This window comes from Phyllostomus hastatus, unplaced genomic scaffold (assembly GCF_019186645.2).
Source record: "Phyllostomus hastatus isolate PE091 unplaced genomic scaffold, TTU_PhHast_1.1 phas_contig_34, whole genome shotgun sequence".
In the NCBI taxonomy this organism is placed as follows: domain Eukaryota; kingdom Metazoa; phylum Chordata; class Mammalia; order Chiroptera; family Phyllostomidae; genus Phyllostomus; species Phyllostomus hastatus.
Genome location: NW_025333857.1, coordinates 5,116,188 through 5,130,483, shown reverse-complemented (window position 1 = coordinate 5,130,483; position 14,296 = coordinate 5,116,188). Strand labels below are relative to the sequence as shown.

At 34.7% G+C, this 14,296-nt stretch overlaps 1 protein-coding gene across 2 annotated transcripts in view; it reads left to right on the top strand.

The window, feature by feature from the left end:
• The window catches only part of IFT74 (intraflagellar transport 74), a 106,056-nt gene that overhangs the window by 90,700 nt on the left and 1,060 nt on the right, over positions 1–14,296 (top strand). For both annotated transcript variants that reach the window (XM_045840515.1, XM_045840513.1), the window contains exons 17-19: positions 7,652–7,815; positions 8,293–8,418; positions 12,913–12,973. In XM_045840515.1, the coding sequence (XP_045696471.1) occupies positions 7,652–7,815; positions 8,293–8,418; positions 12,913–12,973 (351 nt within the window). The remainder of the gene's footprint in view (positions 1–7,651; positions 7,816–8,292; positions 8,419–12,912; positions 12,974–14,296) is intronic.

The following is a 14,296-nucleotide window of genomic DNA, read 5'->3' as shown; positions in this document are numbered from 1 at the left end:
AATTATCCAATCTGAGGACAAAATAAAAATGAACAGAGCCTAAATGACCTGTAGGACAAGATTTCAAGGATTCTGACATATGTGCAATAGGAGCCCAGGCAGAAAGGAAAGACAGAGAATAGGTGAGAAAAGATAGTTGAATAAAGAGTGACTAAAAATTTCCCAAATTTGAAGAAAAACTTAACTTGATAGATCTAAGAAGTTCATTGAACCCCAAATAGGATTGATATAAAAATCCCTCCCTCATCTAGGACTTTCTGCCAAGATGGAGGCATAGGTACATACACTGTGCCTCCTTATCCAACCAAAAGAAGGGCAACAAATTTAAAAACAAAAAACAACCAGAACCAACAGAAAATTGAACTGTATGGAAGTTTGACAACCAAAGAGTTCAAAAAGAAACTTTCATACAGACCAGTGGGAGGGGCGGAGACAGGCAGCTGTGTGGATTGGACTAGCAGCAAGGTGGCAGCTGGAGGACTGGGGCAGGCAAGGCATCAGTTGGCAAACTGGGCGAGGTGGCAGCTGACAGAGCAGGCAGTCCTACATTTGTGTGATGATAAACCAGGAGAAACAACTGGGAATTGAGAAAGACTCCACAACCCAGGGTTCCAGTGCAGGGAAATAAAGCCTGAAAAACTCTGACTGAAAAAACCTGTAGGGGTCGAGGCAGTAGGAGAAATTCTCAGTCTCACAGGAGAGTTTGTTGGAGAGACCCACAGGGTCCTAGAATGTACATAGATCTACCCACCTGGGAATCAGCACCAGGAGGGTCCAATTTGCTTGTGAGTAGTGGCGGAAGTGACTGGAAACCTGCAGAGAGCTGAATAAGCCACATTATTCCATATTGGACCCCACCCCCACACATAGCATCACAATGCAGTAATGTGGGTTGCTCCACCTGGGCATATACATAAGGCTCCACCCCTTACTACATAATAAGCATGCTAAGACCAAAAAAAAAAAAAGGCCCAAATGAAAGATCAAAGCTCCAGAAAAAATACAACTAAGCAGCAAAAAGATAGTCAACCTATCAGATGCACAGTTCAAAACACTGGCGATTGATTAGGCTGCTTGCAAAATTGGTTGAGTATGGTCACAACATAGAGGAAAAAGTGAAGGCTGTGAAAAATGAAATAAAGGAAAATGTACAGAGAACCAACAGTGACAGGAAGGAAACCAAGACTCAAATGAACAGTTTGGAGCAGAAGGAAGAAATAAACATTTGACCAGAACAGAATGAAGAAACAGGAATTCAGAAAAATGAGGAGAGGTTTAGGAAATTCTAGGACATCTTTAAATGTTCCATTATCTGAATCTTAGGGCTGCCAGAAGGGGAAGAGGAAGAGCAAGAAATTGAAAACTTATTTGAAAAAATAATGGAAAACTTCCCTCATCTGGCAAAGGAAATAGACTTCCATGAAACTTAGAGAGTCCCAAAGAAGTTCAACCCAAGGAGGAACATGCCAAGACACATCATAATTACATTAGCCAAGATTAAACAGCAGGAGAAAATCTTAAAAGCAGAGAGAGAAAAGGAGAGAGTTACCTACAAAGGAGTTCCCATAAGACTGTCAGCTTATTTTTCAAAAGAAACAGGCAAGAAGGGGCTGGAAAGAAGTATTTGAAATCATGAAAGGCAAGGACCTACATCGAAGATTACTCTATCCAGCAAAGCTATCATTTACAATGGAAGGGCAGATAAAGTGCTTCTCAGATAAGGTCAAGTTACAGGAGTTCATCATCACCAAGCCCTTATTATATGAAATGTTAAAGGGACTTACCTAAGAAAAGGAAGATCAAAAATATGAACAGTAAAATGACAACAAACTTACAACTATTAACAACAGCCTAAAAAATAACAAAAAGGAAAACAAACTAAGCAAACAGTTAGAAGAGGAAGAGAATCACAGAAATGGAGATCATATGAAGGATTATCAGCGGGCTGGAGGAGGAGGAGAATGGGGTAAAAGGTACAGGGAATAGGAAGCATAACTGGTAGGTACAAAATAGACAGGGGGAGGTTAAGAATAGTGTAGGAAATGGAGAAGCCGAAGAAGTTATAAGTACGACCCATGGACATGAACTAAGGGAGGGGGGTTATGAGGGTGGGAGAGGGTGTGCAAGGCAGAGGGGAATGATGGGGTGGGATGGGACAACTGTAATTAGCATAATCAATAGAATTTATTTTTTAAAATACAGTATTTTCATCCAGATAAAAATATAAAATCCTTCACCTAAGCACATCATAGTCAAACTGCTGAAATGCAACAATATAGAGAAAACAATGAGAAGAGCCAGAGATATATATATATATATATATACATGAGGAACAAACATTTCTCTATAAGGTTAAATTTTTTCATTAAAACTTAATTTTAATTTTGCATTTTACTCTAAAATATGCTATTTTAATATAAAAATCTTTAACTCCTAAATCTGTACCTAATAAAAGCAAGATATTTGTTTGGCTCTGACATTCTAAAATACCACTGTAATTTTTCCAAGGCATTTATATGTCTACGTATATATATATAATTTTTTTTTCACCTGAGGACATTTTTTCATTGCTTTTAGAGAGAGGGGAAGGGAGAGAGAGGAACATCAGTGTGAGGGGAGAAGCATCAATTGGTTGTCTCCTGTTTGCATCTGGACTAGGGATCTAACCCACAACGTAGGTACCTGCCTTGACCGGGAATTGAACCTGCAACCGTTCATTTACAGGACAATGCTCCAACCAAGAACCACACTGGCCAGGGCTCTATTTTAAAACAGGAATAATGAAGGCAAAATATTCTAACGTGAAAATGTATTACTAGATGCCTGTCTACAGTAAGTAACTGCTGGATGTGTAGGATTGTTAACACATCTAACTGAGAACACTAGAGAGGAAATTGGCCAAGGCAGGTGAACTGAGATTTCTTCATTGGATATATACAGGATATATACAGGATAAGTATTTCAGTTCCATATTAGCTTCCTTTTGTGAGTTAGTGCTAGTAAAATTTTACTTTGGTAGCTATAAGGAAAGCCAAAGAATCATGCCTTGAGGAAAGAAGCCTGAAGTAGCAAAATCAACCAAGTGTTGTATTTTCCTCTTCCCATAGCTCACTGTTGCTAATAGTGACATCCTTTTTTATCATAAAGTAATATTTGCTATCCTAAAAATGGACATTTCATAAGATGATAATATCACTGAGCACCAAAGCCTGACTGGTTGTGTGATCTTCGGCAAATTACCTTTCTAAGCTTTAGTTTTCTCATATGATAATATTTACCTCCTATGACTATGATGAAAAGAAATGAGATAGCATATAAAGCCAGGCACATTTTAAGTACTCGGTAATACTGCTTCTCTTTTGCATTTATCTCTCTGCAATAAGAGACTTTAAAAGTCAGGATCAACCCTAGCTGGTGTGGCTCAGTGGATTGAGTGCCGGCCTGCAAACCAGAGGGTCTCCAGTTTGACTCCCAGTCAGTGCACATGCCTGGGTTGCTTGCCAGGTCTCCAGGAGGGGGCATGTGGGCAGGAGGGGGCATCAAACACACATTGATGTTTTCCTTTCTTTCTCCCTCCCCCCTCTCTAAAAATAAATTTTAAAATCTTTTTAAAACGTCAGAATCACAAAGATTTTGAAATAGACAAGGTGTATATCATTATTCTATTAGAATGTAATATTTTTAAAAATATTGTTTTCCCATTATAAATGTAGTTCATATTTATTAAGGAGGATTTGGGAGATACAGAAAAGCATAAATAAGAAAAATTAAAAATAGTCCCATTATCAAGCATTTATTACTATTAGAATTTTAGTATTTATCTTTCCAGTCTGTTTTCTATATTTTATCTCATCTTGAAAAAAAAGAAAAAGCTTTTCCTGAATATTCTCTGCCTAGCTATCATCATTCCCTTTCAAAGGTTTCACAATCAGATTTTTTAAAAGCTTCCTCTCACTTTTGGTACTGTTTTTTTGTAAGAAATCAGTTCTCAACAGATACATCATGGTCCTCCTGGTTGGTAAATCCAACATATACTTTGCAATCTTTTTTAAAGAAATATTCTGCACTACAAACCACTTCTTTATTCTTGAAATGTCTTTCCCCAACATTTCTGATTTTTCTCTTATTTCTTTGGTCATTTTTTGTTCTTTTTTATAGATTTTTTTCATGTCAATTTATTCATATAATTTCTGGTAATGAATCTTTTTCTCTTAATGATTTCAGCCATTTATGTAGCTTCAGGTCTCATGTCTATGCTGATTATTTCAAAATGTGTATCTTCAGACTTCACAGGCCCATGCATGGACATCTTATCTCTGTTTGGATGTTTCTGAGGATTCCAAACTCAACATATCTTAAATTGACTTCAACCCATCATCTCATTCCCTTCTCCAAACAAAAAATTGTACCTTTCTGCCTACCTCACCATCCACACGTTTACTCAAGTTGGAAAAGAATTCTGTATTGATTCCCTGATCAAGCACTGTGTCCAGTCAATAATTTCATTAATCCCAAATGCCTAATTTGCCTTGAATCCATCAAGATCTCTCCTGCATTATTTTCTCATTTATTTCTATCTGACATAACTGTATATTTCATAAATGTATTCCTATGCTTCATTCATTGCTATATTCCCTAGGCCTAGAAGTTTGGCACAGAGAAAGCATTTAATAAATATTATTTATTAAGAATTCCTAAATTGACTATACCAGTATAAGATTTCTTGCCTAGATCATTGAATAAGCTTTTAACTGCTTATCCTGCACATAGTTATGCTATTCCAATTAATCATCTACGTTGTAAGTAGTGTGTACTTTCTAAAATTTAATTTTGCCATGTTCTGATTTAAAACTCATTGATGACTTGCCCTAGCTCATAGGATGAAGTCCCAGTGTTCTATCTTAACTTTAAAAGCCCTTCTTGAACTGAAATTCTAATTTTTCAGTTTTATCTCCTACCACCATCCACTTTGAACTCTGAGCTCTAGCCATCCCAGACTTCTCTTATTTGCTAAAAGGTACTATGCTTTCTTACCTCTAGATTTTTCACCTATTGATTGTTTTCTCTGGAACACTTTTACTTTCTCTTTTGTTTCATTGACTCCCAATATTTAAAGCCTCAGTTAAAGAAGCATGATTTTCGAGAGCCCTATTGACCATGCTTTTATGGCACCCTGTATACTCTTTTTTTAAATCCCCACCCAAGAATATGTTTATTCATTTTGGAGAGGGAGGAAGGGAGATAGTGAAACATTGATCATTTGCCTCCTGCATGCACCTAGACTGGGGCTTGAACCTGTAATCTAGGTATGTCCCCTGACCAGGGCTCAAACCCTCAACCTTTTGGTGTACAGGGCAGTGTTCCAACCAACTGAGCCACCTGACCAGGGCTGTGTATATTACTTTTTGTAGTAGTCCTTCCTTATTTGTGGTTTTGTTTTCTATGGTGCTAATTAACCATGCTAATTGTGGTCCAAAATATTAAATGCAAAATTCCAGAAATAAAAAAAATCATAAGTTTTAAATTGCACATGTTTCTGAGTAGCGTGATGAAATATTGCACCTTCATCCAGCCTTGGATGTGAATCATCCCTTTGTCCAGCATGTCCACACTGGGTATGCTACCTGCCTCTTAGTCATTTATTAGCCATTTCTGTTATCAGATCAATTGCCTTGGTATTTCAGTGCTCATGTTCAGGTAACCCTTATTTGACTTTTATAATCTTTCTATTTTATTGTTAGTTATTGTTTATTGATTAAATTCTAAATTAATTTAAAAATTAAACTTTTATCATAGGTATGTATATATGTTTTGGGGGGAAACATAGCATATATAGGGTTCGGTATTATCTGTAGTTTTAGGCATCCACTGAGGGTCTTGGAATATATTCCCCGTGAATAAGGGAGGACTATTGTAGTTATCCAGTTTATCATAAATGCTGTTTTAACTTCCTGGTTCTACTTCTAGATTATAGCTCCTTGACCACAGTATAATGTCTCTGTTGGTTTCCTCTATATCCTCAATACTTTTGATGCAGAGAATTGAGACACAGTGTAAATGTATGCACAGTCAGTCCTCATTCATGAATTCTGTATTTGTGAATTTACCTTCTCACTAAAATTAATTTGTAACCACAAAATCAGTACTTGCAGCACTTTCATGGTCATTTGTGCACATTTATAGGCTGGTGAAGAATTTGAATTGTCTGATGTGTACATTTCAAGTGGAGATGAAATAAGGAAAGAACTTATTGTAGTTCTCATACTATAACTGAGTCCTTTTGTGGCCTATTTAGTGCCACTTTTTCCCACAGTTTTATGCTTTCTGTGGTGATTTTGCTATTTAAAATGACCTCCAAGAATATTGTGTAAGTACTGGCTAGTGTTCCTGAGCACAAGAAGGCTGTGATGTGATGTACTTTATGGAGACATGCTTTTTCCAAGTATAAGCTGGCAATGAGTTCAATGGTAACAAATTAACAAATATATTAAGTACAGGGTGTTTAAACAAACACATAAAGCAAGGTTATATATTAATCAGTTGAAAATATTGTGACCAGAGACTCATAGGAACCTAACCCTGTATTTCACCTAGGAGCAGTAGTTTAGTATTTACAAACTCAGTGTTCATGGTGACTTTATAGACTATGACTACCAAAAATAATGAAAATTGACTGTATACATAATTATAATATTAAGATCAACTATATATAATATTTGGTAACTTGCTTTCCCCCCACATAACTATATATGGGTCATCCTCCTACTTAAAATAATGGCTCTTTATCTCATAATATATGTTATATTATTAAGAAGAGAACTGTGTCTTCTTATACAAAGGGGGGCCCAAAAAAATGGAATTTATTTATTTAAAAAACGTGTATTTATTCTTACATGTTTAAATTTCAGTCACCTTCAAAGTACTCTCCATTTGATACACTACACCTATCAAGACATTTTTTTCACTACTCAAAACAGTTTTTGAACTCTTCAATTTTGATGACTTTCAGTGCTTCTGGCATTGTTTGTTTCACCTCTTCCACACTGGCAAAACGTTTCCCTTTGCGGCCTTTTTTCATTGGGGAAACAGAAAAACAAGTCACTTTGGGAGAGATCAAATGAATAGGAAGGGTGGGTGGGGCATGGGGGTCATGTCATTTTTAGTCAAAAACTGTCAAACACTCAGTGCAGTGTGGGCAGGTGCACTCATCAGTCACCCATCATGAAATGGGCAATTTCATCAAAAGAGTCTTCAAAAAAAGTTCACTGAAGTTGAAAGCAGCCTCACAACAATGCCCCCTGGTCCACTGACTGATACAGATGGGTCCCTAAAACACTCACCTAGCAGGCAAAGTACTACAAGGGATCCGTCCTTCAGAAGATAATTCTGTTTTTTGGGCACCCCCTTTTATATGTTCATATGAACATGGAGACAAGTATAGCTAATATGCATTATACATCTAGTTATGTTGATTACCTGAAGGATGAGTATTTTTTTTTTCATAATATATCTTTGTATTGTCTCACTGGTTGCAGTGAATATGTTTCTATTACCAATAATCTTATAAAATATTGTTTTTAATGGTTGCATTGTATTTCCTTTTGTGAAAGGGATAAAGTTTTGACTAAGGGATAAAGTTTTCCTTTTTCAGACAGTCAACGTCTACAATTGGATCTACAGAAAATGGAGCTCCTGGAAAGTAAGATGACTGAAGAACAACATTCTCTAAAAAGCAAAATTAAGCAAATGATAATGGATATAGAGACATTTAATGATTTGCCAACTTTAAAATCATCAGGTGAAGAAAAGAAAAAGGTAAATGTTATGAGTGTTACAATATTATAGTTCCATATTTGTCTTTACCAAATTTAATATATATGTTGTTTATAGGGGAAAATAGAGGTGTTTGATTACATATATAGTAGTAGTTTAAAATGACTGACGTTTTAACCCAAAGACAATAATTGAAAAGCAAGAGGTGGAACATTTCAACAAATATGAACTTTTTAAGTTCCTACTTAAGACTTGTGAGTGGTTTTTCATCACTGTTTACATTAATGTAAATTTGGTGTGATAGGAATAGATATGGTACTCAAGAGAGTTATTAACATATTCAATATTAATTTAGCTTATTAGAGTTCACAGGATATTTTTACAAAATGGTTTGAGAATAATTATAGCCTTGGTAGAATTTTATCAGAATAACATTGAAAGTATTTGTCAAATTTAATTTATATTGGCCTACTAGATATTGCTAAAACCTGTTATTTACTTCTGTTTGGATCTGCCTAGAAATTACATCAGGAAAGAACAGTATTGTCAACCCGTAGAAATGCCTTCAAGAAAATAATGGAGAGGCTAAACACAGAACATGAGACACTGAAAACACAATTGCAAGAAAATGAGACACATTCTCAGGTAAAAAGAAAAAAACTCTGAAATTCATTTTTATCTCTATGTTATCTGTCATGTTCTCTTGATATTTGCACCCCAAAACTATTCTTTCCTTTTATTTTCACCTGTTTTTTTTTTAACCTTCCAGATTTTTTTGTTTCGTAGATAGCCAGGTAATCTCCATTCAGAGCGAATTTACTCCTGCTTACCTGCCTTCTACAAACCTATATTGAAAGCCTTCTTTATGCTAGGCACTGTTCTGGGCACAGCCATTAGCTTTGAAAATTTTCAAAAGTAAGGCATTTTTTAATGCAGAAACTTTGCTAAATCCATAAAACCTATAAAGAGAATAAATCCTAATGACTAATATTCTACCACCCAGATTTTGTGTAGGTCCTTCTAGTCTATATGAATGGTATGTGTATACACACTTTATACATATATATAAGTACACATTTATTTTTATATATTTATAGAAATATTCTCATTTTATAAATGCTATTTAGAAACTTTTTTCTTTTTTTTAATTAAATTTATTGGGGTGACATTGGTTAATAAAATTACATAGGTTTCAGGTGTACATTTCTGATACATGACCTATATATGCGCATTATGTGCCCACCACCCAAAGTCATATCTTCTGTCACCACATATTTGGTCCCTTCTACCATTTACTACCACTACCCCCTTTCCTCCAGTAACCACCATGCTGTTTGTTGTCTGTGTTTATGAGTTGCTTTCAGTTTTATATCCCATGTATGAGTGAACTAATATGGTTCTTTTTTTGTCTGACTTATTTCACTTTGCATAATTTTCTCAAGATCCATCGATGTTGTCACAAGTAGGAGTATTTCACCTTTTCTTATGGCTGAGTGGTATTCCATTGTATATACATACCACATCATCTTTATGCAATCATTTGTCAAAGGATACTTCAGTTGCTTCCATGCTTGGCCACTGTGAATAATGCTGCAGTGAACATAAGGGTGCATGTATCTTTGCAAATAAATGTTTTCAGATGTTCGGGATAGACACAGAAGAGGGGTTGCTGGGTCATATGGTAACTCTATCCTTAATTTTTTGAGGAACATCCATACTGTTTTCCATAGTGGCTGTACAAGTTTATATTCCCACCAGTAGTGAATGAGGGTTCCTTTTTCTCTACAACCTCTCTAGCACTTGTTATTACCTGTCTTGTTCATAACAGCCTTCTAACAAGTGTGAGGTGGTATCTCAAACTAAAAAGCTTATGCACAGCGAAAGAAACAACCAGCAGAACAAAAAGGCAACCAACCAAATGAGAGAAGATATTTGCCAACAACAGCTCCAGCAAGGGGATAATATCCAAAATATATAAAAAACTTATGCAGCTCAACACCAAAAAAACCCCAAAATCTGGTTAAAAAATGGGCAGAGGACCTGAATACACACTTCTCCCAAGAAGACATACAAATTGCCCACAGATATATGAAAATATGCTCAACTTCAGTAACTTTTAGGGAGATGCAAATCAAAGCTATAAAGAGATATCACCTCACACTTGGTTTTCATTATTAACTATACATAATAAGTACTCATCCTTATCTGTAGATATTTTTAAAATATAATTCTTTATAATACAGTACTAGACTACGTGGATATAGCATAATTTACTAAACCAGTTCTGTATCAATGGATGTTTAGGTTATTTCCAATTTTCAAAACTACTCAATGTTGTGAAAAGTAGTCCTATTCTTCAACTTCTTGATTTACATCTGTGATTATTTACACAGGATGCACAGATAAGCCCCCTTTTCATATCACTTATTCTACTAATAATTACCTGAGCAATGTCTGAGGTCTTCTAGCCTGAGACCCTCTGTGTGAGATGGCAGAGATGATGTTCGTTCCATTCATTTTCTCCCCAGCAATTGGGGAGAAAATGTGCTATTGGTTGGCACATTATAGGAGTTTAATTAGTATTTGTTGAAGCATTAAGTTAAGTATGTGTGTCATGTACAAAATCAATAGTTAAGGTCTTATAAAGATTAGTGCTTCTCATATCTAATCAGTGTATATTAGCAATTTGCAGCTATGATTTATTGATACTAAATGCATTAACAGTTTTTCTTATATAGTCATGACAGACATTTGTTGTTAACATTTTGCTAAAAACAAATTTTGTTAAGTTTGTTTTGTTATGTTTGCAAATTTTTTATGTTTTCCTTTGCAATTATATACCCATATTGCATTGTTTTTTCAAAAAAATGAAATCATTTTATGCATACAATTTTTAAGCATTTATTTTCTTATTTAAATATTTTGAAACTCTGGTGTGATGACATTTTATGACATCATCTATTTCATTGTATGTATGTACCATTAAAAAAAATACCTATACTCTGCTTGAATGGGGTAGAGGGCTCACCAGAGTTTGCTACCACTACTAAAACCTTAGAAATAACAAATTTACATAATTCAAATTTATCAGTTATTCTATCTCTGTAATATGCAAATCTCAATGTAGACCTCCTATAAATGGTAAAATTATCCTAATATATTTAGAGTGGGGATGGGTGCTGGAGAAGAAACCTAAAAATTGTTTATAGGGTCATCATCTTAAATGGTCCTAAGGAAAAAATATTGATATTTCTTATGGAATATTGTCCCTTCTCTTTCACTGAATAGATGATGTTAGGAGGAAAACACTTGACAAACACAATTTCTTAGAGCCCATCGGTAGCTACCTTATTTCCTCATTAAGTACTAATCATATTCTTAACCTCATATACTGATAATAGAAATTCATAACATAAGCCACAATGTACAGTCCTTCTCTGTATTATTTGTTGCCTTTTAGGAATACCAAATAATCAAATCCAATTCTAATTTCCCTGTATTTTACAACTATTTTATGGAAAAATAGTTTTTGACATCTATAAATAATTTTTCATCACAGACTATTTTTCTGAATGAATGGCTATTAGTTATTTGAAATCATTTAAATATATTTATACTGGAACAACTGTAAAACTCATGGACAAACACACAGAGACATTAGTCTTGGCAACAGTTTTTTGGTATGGCAACAAAAGCATAAGCAACAAAGGCAGAATAAGTGGACCTAGTCAAACTAGAAAGATGTGTTCCTTTTCACAATCAATAAAATGCAAAAGCAATTTAAGGAATGGGAGAAAATATTTACAAATCATATAGCTTATAAGGGGTAAAGGTACAAAATATATAAATAACATAACATTTTAAATAAGTTGTAGGAAATAAACAGATTTGTGGTTTATGGTAGCCTCAGAGATTTAAAAGCAACTGTGTAATACAGATGTATAATATAGAAGGAATTTGACCATCTGGCATAGTGTTGCTTTTATAATATTATTCATGTAGCACTTAAGATGTCTGCTGCTTTATAAGAAGGCCACCTCTTTGTGTGAAACAAAGAGGGAAAAGTTTGGTACTTGACTTTTTAAAAGGTTATTAGAGATTTATTGTCAAAAAGTGCTGACTGCTTCCTTAAGTCCACCTTCACTTCAAGGTCCTATCTGGGAGAGCTAGATCTGATTTAATAGTGTTAACTCACAGCACTTGAAGTTCACATAATGTATTGTCATGATTCATCCTAATCTCTAGATTTATCTCTTTGGAGGAAACAGTAGGGTAGATGCTATATTAAATCCAAACTTATGCCTGAAAAATAATTTTAGCATGAGAGTATGAAGAAATATTAACTAAAATTGCCTCAATGATCAGATTTTTTAAAATGATCATTACTTACTGAAAGTGTCCAGGCAGAACATTTTGTGTTTCATTTTTCAGATGATACTTTGCTTAGGAAAAAAACTATATGCATCTTAAAAAAGAAAGACTTAGCCCAGAGTTACAAGGTTAATTATATCAGAAAAACAATTTAATTCTATAACAGAAAAATTGTCTTCTGAGGAAGCAACCATCAATATAATATTCACATTAGCTTCCTGTTGATGCAGAAATTATTGTAACCATGCCAGCTTTTCACCAGACCTCTTATAATCTTCACACTGCAGCTCTGCTCTTATCACAGCTTGTGGAATTAGACAGGAAATTTAGCCCTGGAAATAAGGAAGTTTCTTCTATATAGCTGAACATTTGACAGTGTTAGAATATATATTACATTTGTGGCATTAGACTTCCAGATTTCAAGGAGAGATCCCCATCATGTCCCATTCTTCTTTTTTTAGTGCTTTTACGAAAGGGAAAAAACATAAATTGTCCTTCAGTTGGCATGTTCATTGGTATAATAAATATTTTAAATTTTTTTCAACTAAACATTAGAGCAAATCTGTTGTCAAAGTCAACCTTGTATTAATGAATTTACTATTATTTAATATTTCCTGAATTTCTTTTTTGTCTACCATAACTTTATCTCATGCAAGGAGTTGATAAGATTTAAAATTGAGTGGTTTTTTTTCCTTATTCTCTTAAAAGGTTGTATAATAATTTTTGTGAATATGGGCAATGGTTAACATTTTTCTTTTGTATTTTTAGCTTACAAATTTGGAGAGGAAGTGGCAACACCATGAACAAAATAATTTTGTGATGAAAGAATGTATCCTTTAAAAAGCTGCAAATAAACTTGACCAAGTGATTTTTTCCTAGGAATTTCTTTACAGACTAAAATGAAATAATTCAACACATTCATCAAATATCAAATACATAATATGTACAAAACACTGAGCCAAAGTAAGTGAGGAATAAAGGAATAAGACTTAGTTTCCATTCAATAGTAGTTGGGGGTGGGTGTGTAGCAAGGTAACTAATAGAAAGCAAAGTATATAAAGTCATAGTGTGGTCCTGGATGGCATGGCTCAGTTGATTGGACTATCATCCTGTAACAAAGAGTTTTGGTTATAATAATGGAAACTATAATGGAAAGGTTGTGGGTTTGATTACCAGTCAGGGCACATGACTGGGTTGCATGTTGATTTCCAGTCTGGATGTGTTCAATCTCCGGTCCCAGTGTGAACAATCCCCAGTCTGGGTGCCTATGGGAAGCAACCAGTCCATTCTTCTCTCTCACATTGGGGTCTCTCTCCCTTCTTCTCTCTGTAAAAGCAATGAAAAAATGTCCTTGAGTGAGCATAAAAAATAAAATAAAGTCATGGTGTGGCATAGTGCATAGGATATGAAGTCAGTAGATCTAATTTTAAATGTTCACTCCTTATAAGCCATGGACTTTAGACAATTAATTTGTTTAACCCTCAATTTTATCATCTTGAATATAGTTAATAATTTCTTTCATAGAGTTGTTGGGAGAATTATATATATAATTGGTTATATATTATTATATATAACCATATGTATGTGTGTATGGTTGTTTATTATTGTTTATATTGCTGCACTTGGATATCTATGCGGCAAAAAGATAAACTAAGTAATGTCATGAGAAAATTGACCTTCAAGCTCATCTGTGTTTCAACTAATCCACCCTCATCTTATTTCTACCTATGTCCCATCCTCTTGCTTATCTTTTTGTGTAATTATAGGAGGAAGCAGCCACTGAGGACATATATTACATGGTATTATAAGAAATATTTCCCCAAAGTAGTTTTCTATTCCCTTCCTTGACCCCATTCAAGGACCTCTCTGCTTGGTGAATTAGATCTTGACTCACTGCAGCATAGGTTCTGCTCTAGGACACTGCTGAACTTCACCTCAGGGCTGGCAGGGACTGCAGCTTACCTCCAAATGAGATGCATTAGGAGTTCTATTCCCAGTGGTCATGCAACTTAGTTTAAAAGCAAAAAACTCCCATTTGCAATATGCTAATGTATAGCACTCTAGTTTTGTGCAACTTCAGATAGGTAACTTTGAAACAGTGGAGTTTATACACTTGCCTGAAATTCTTTGTGATACTCTAGAGAACATGATT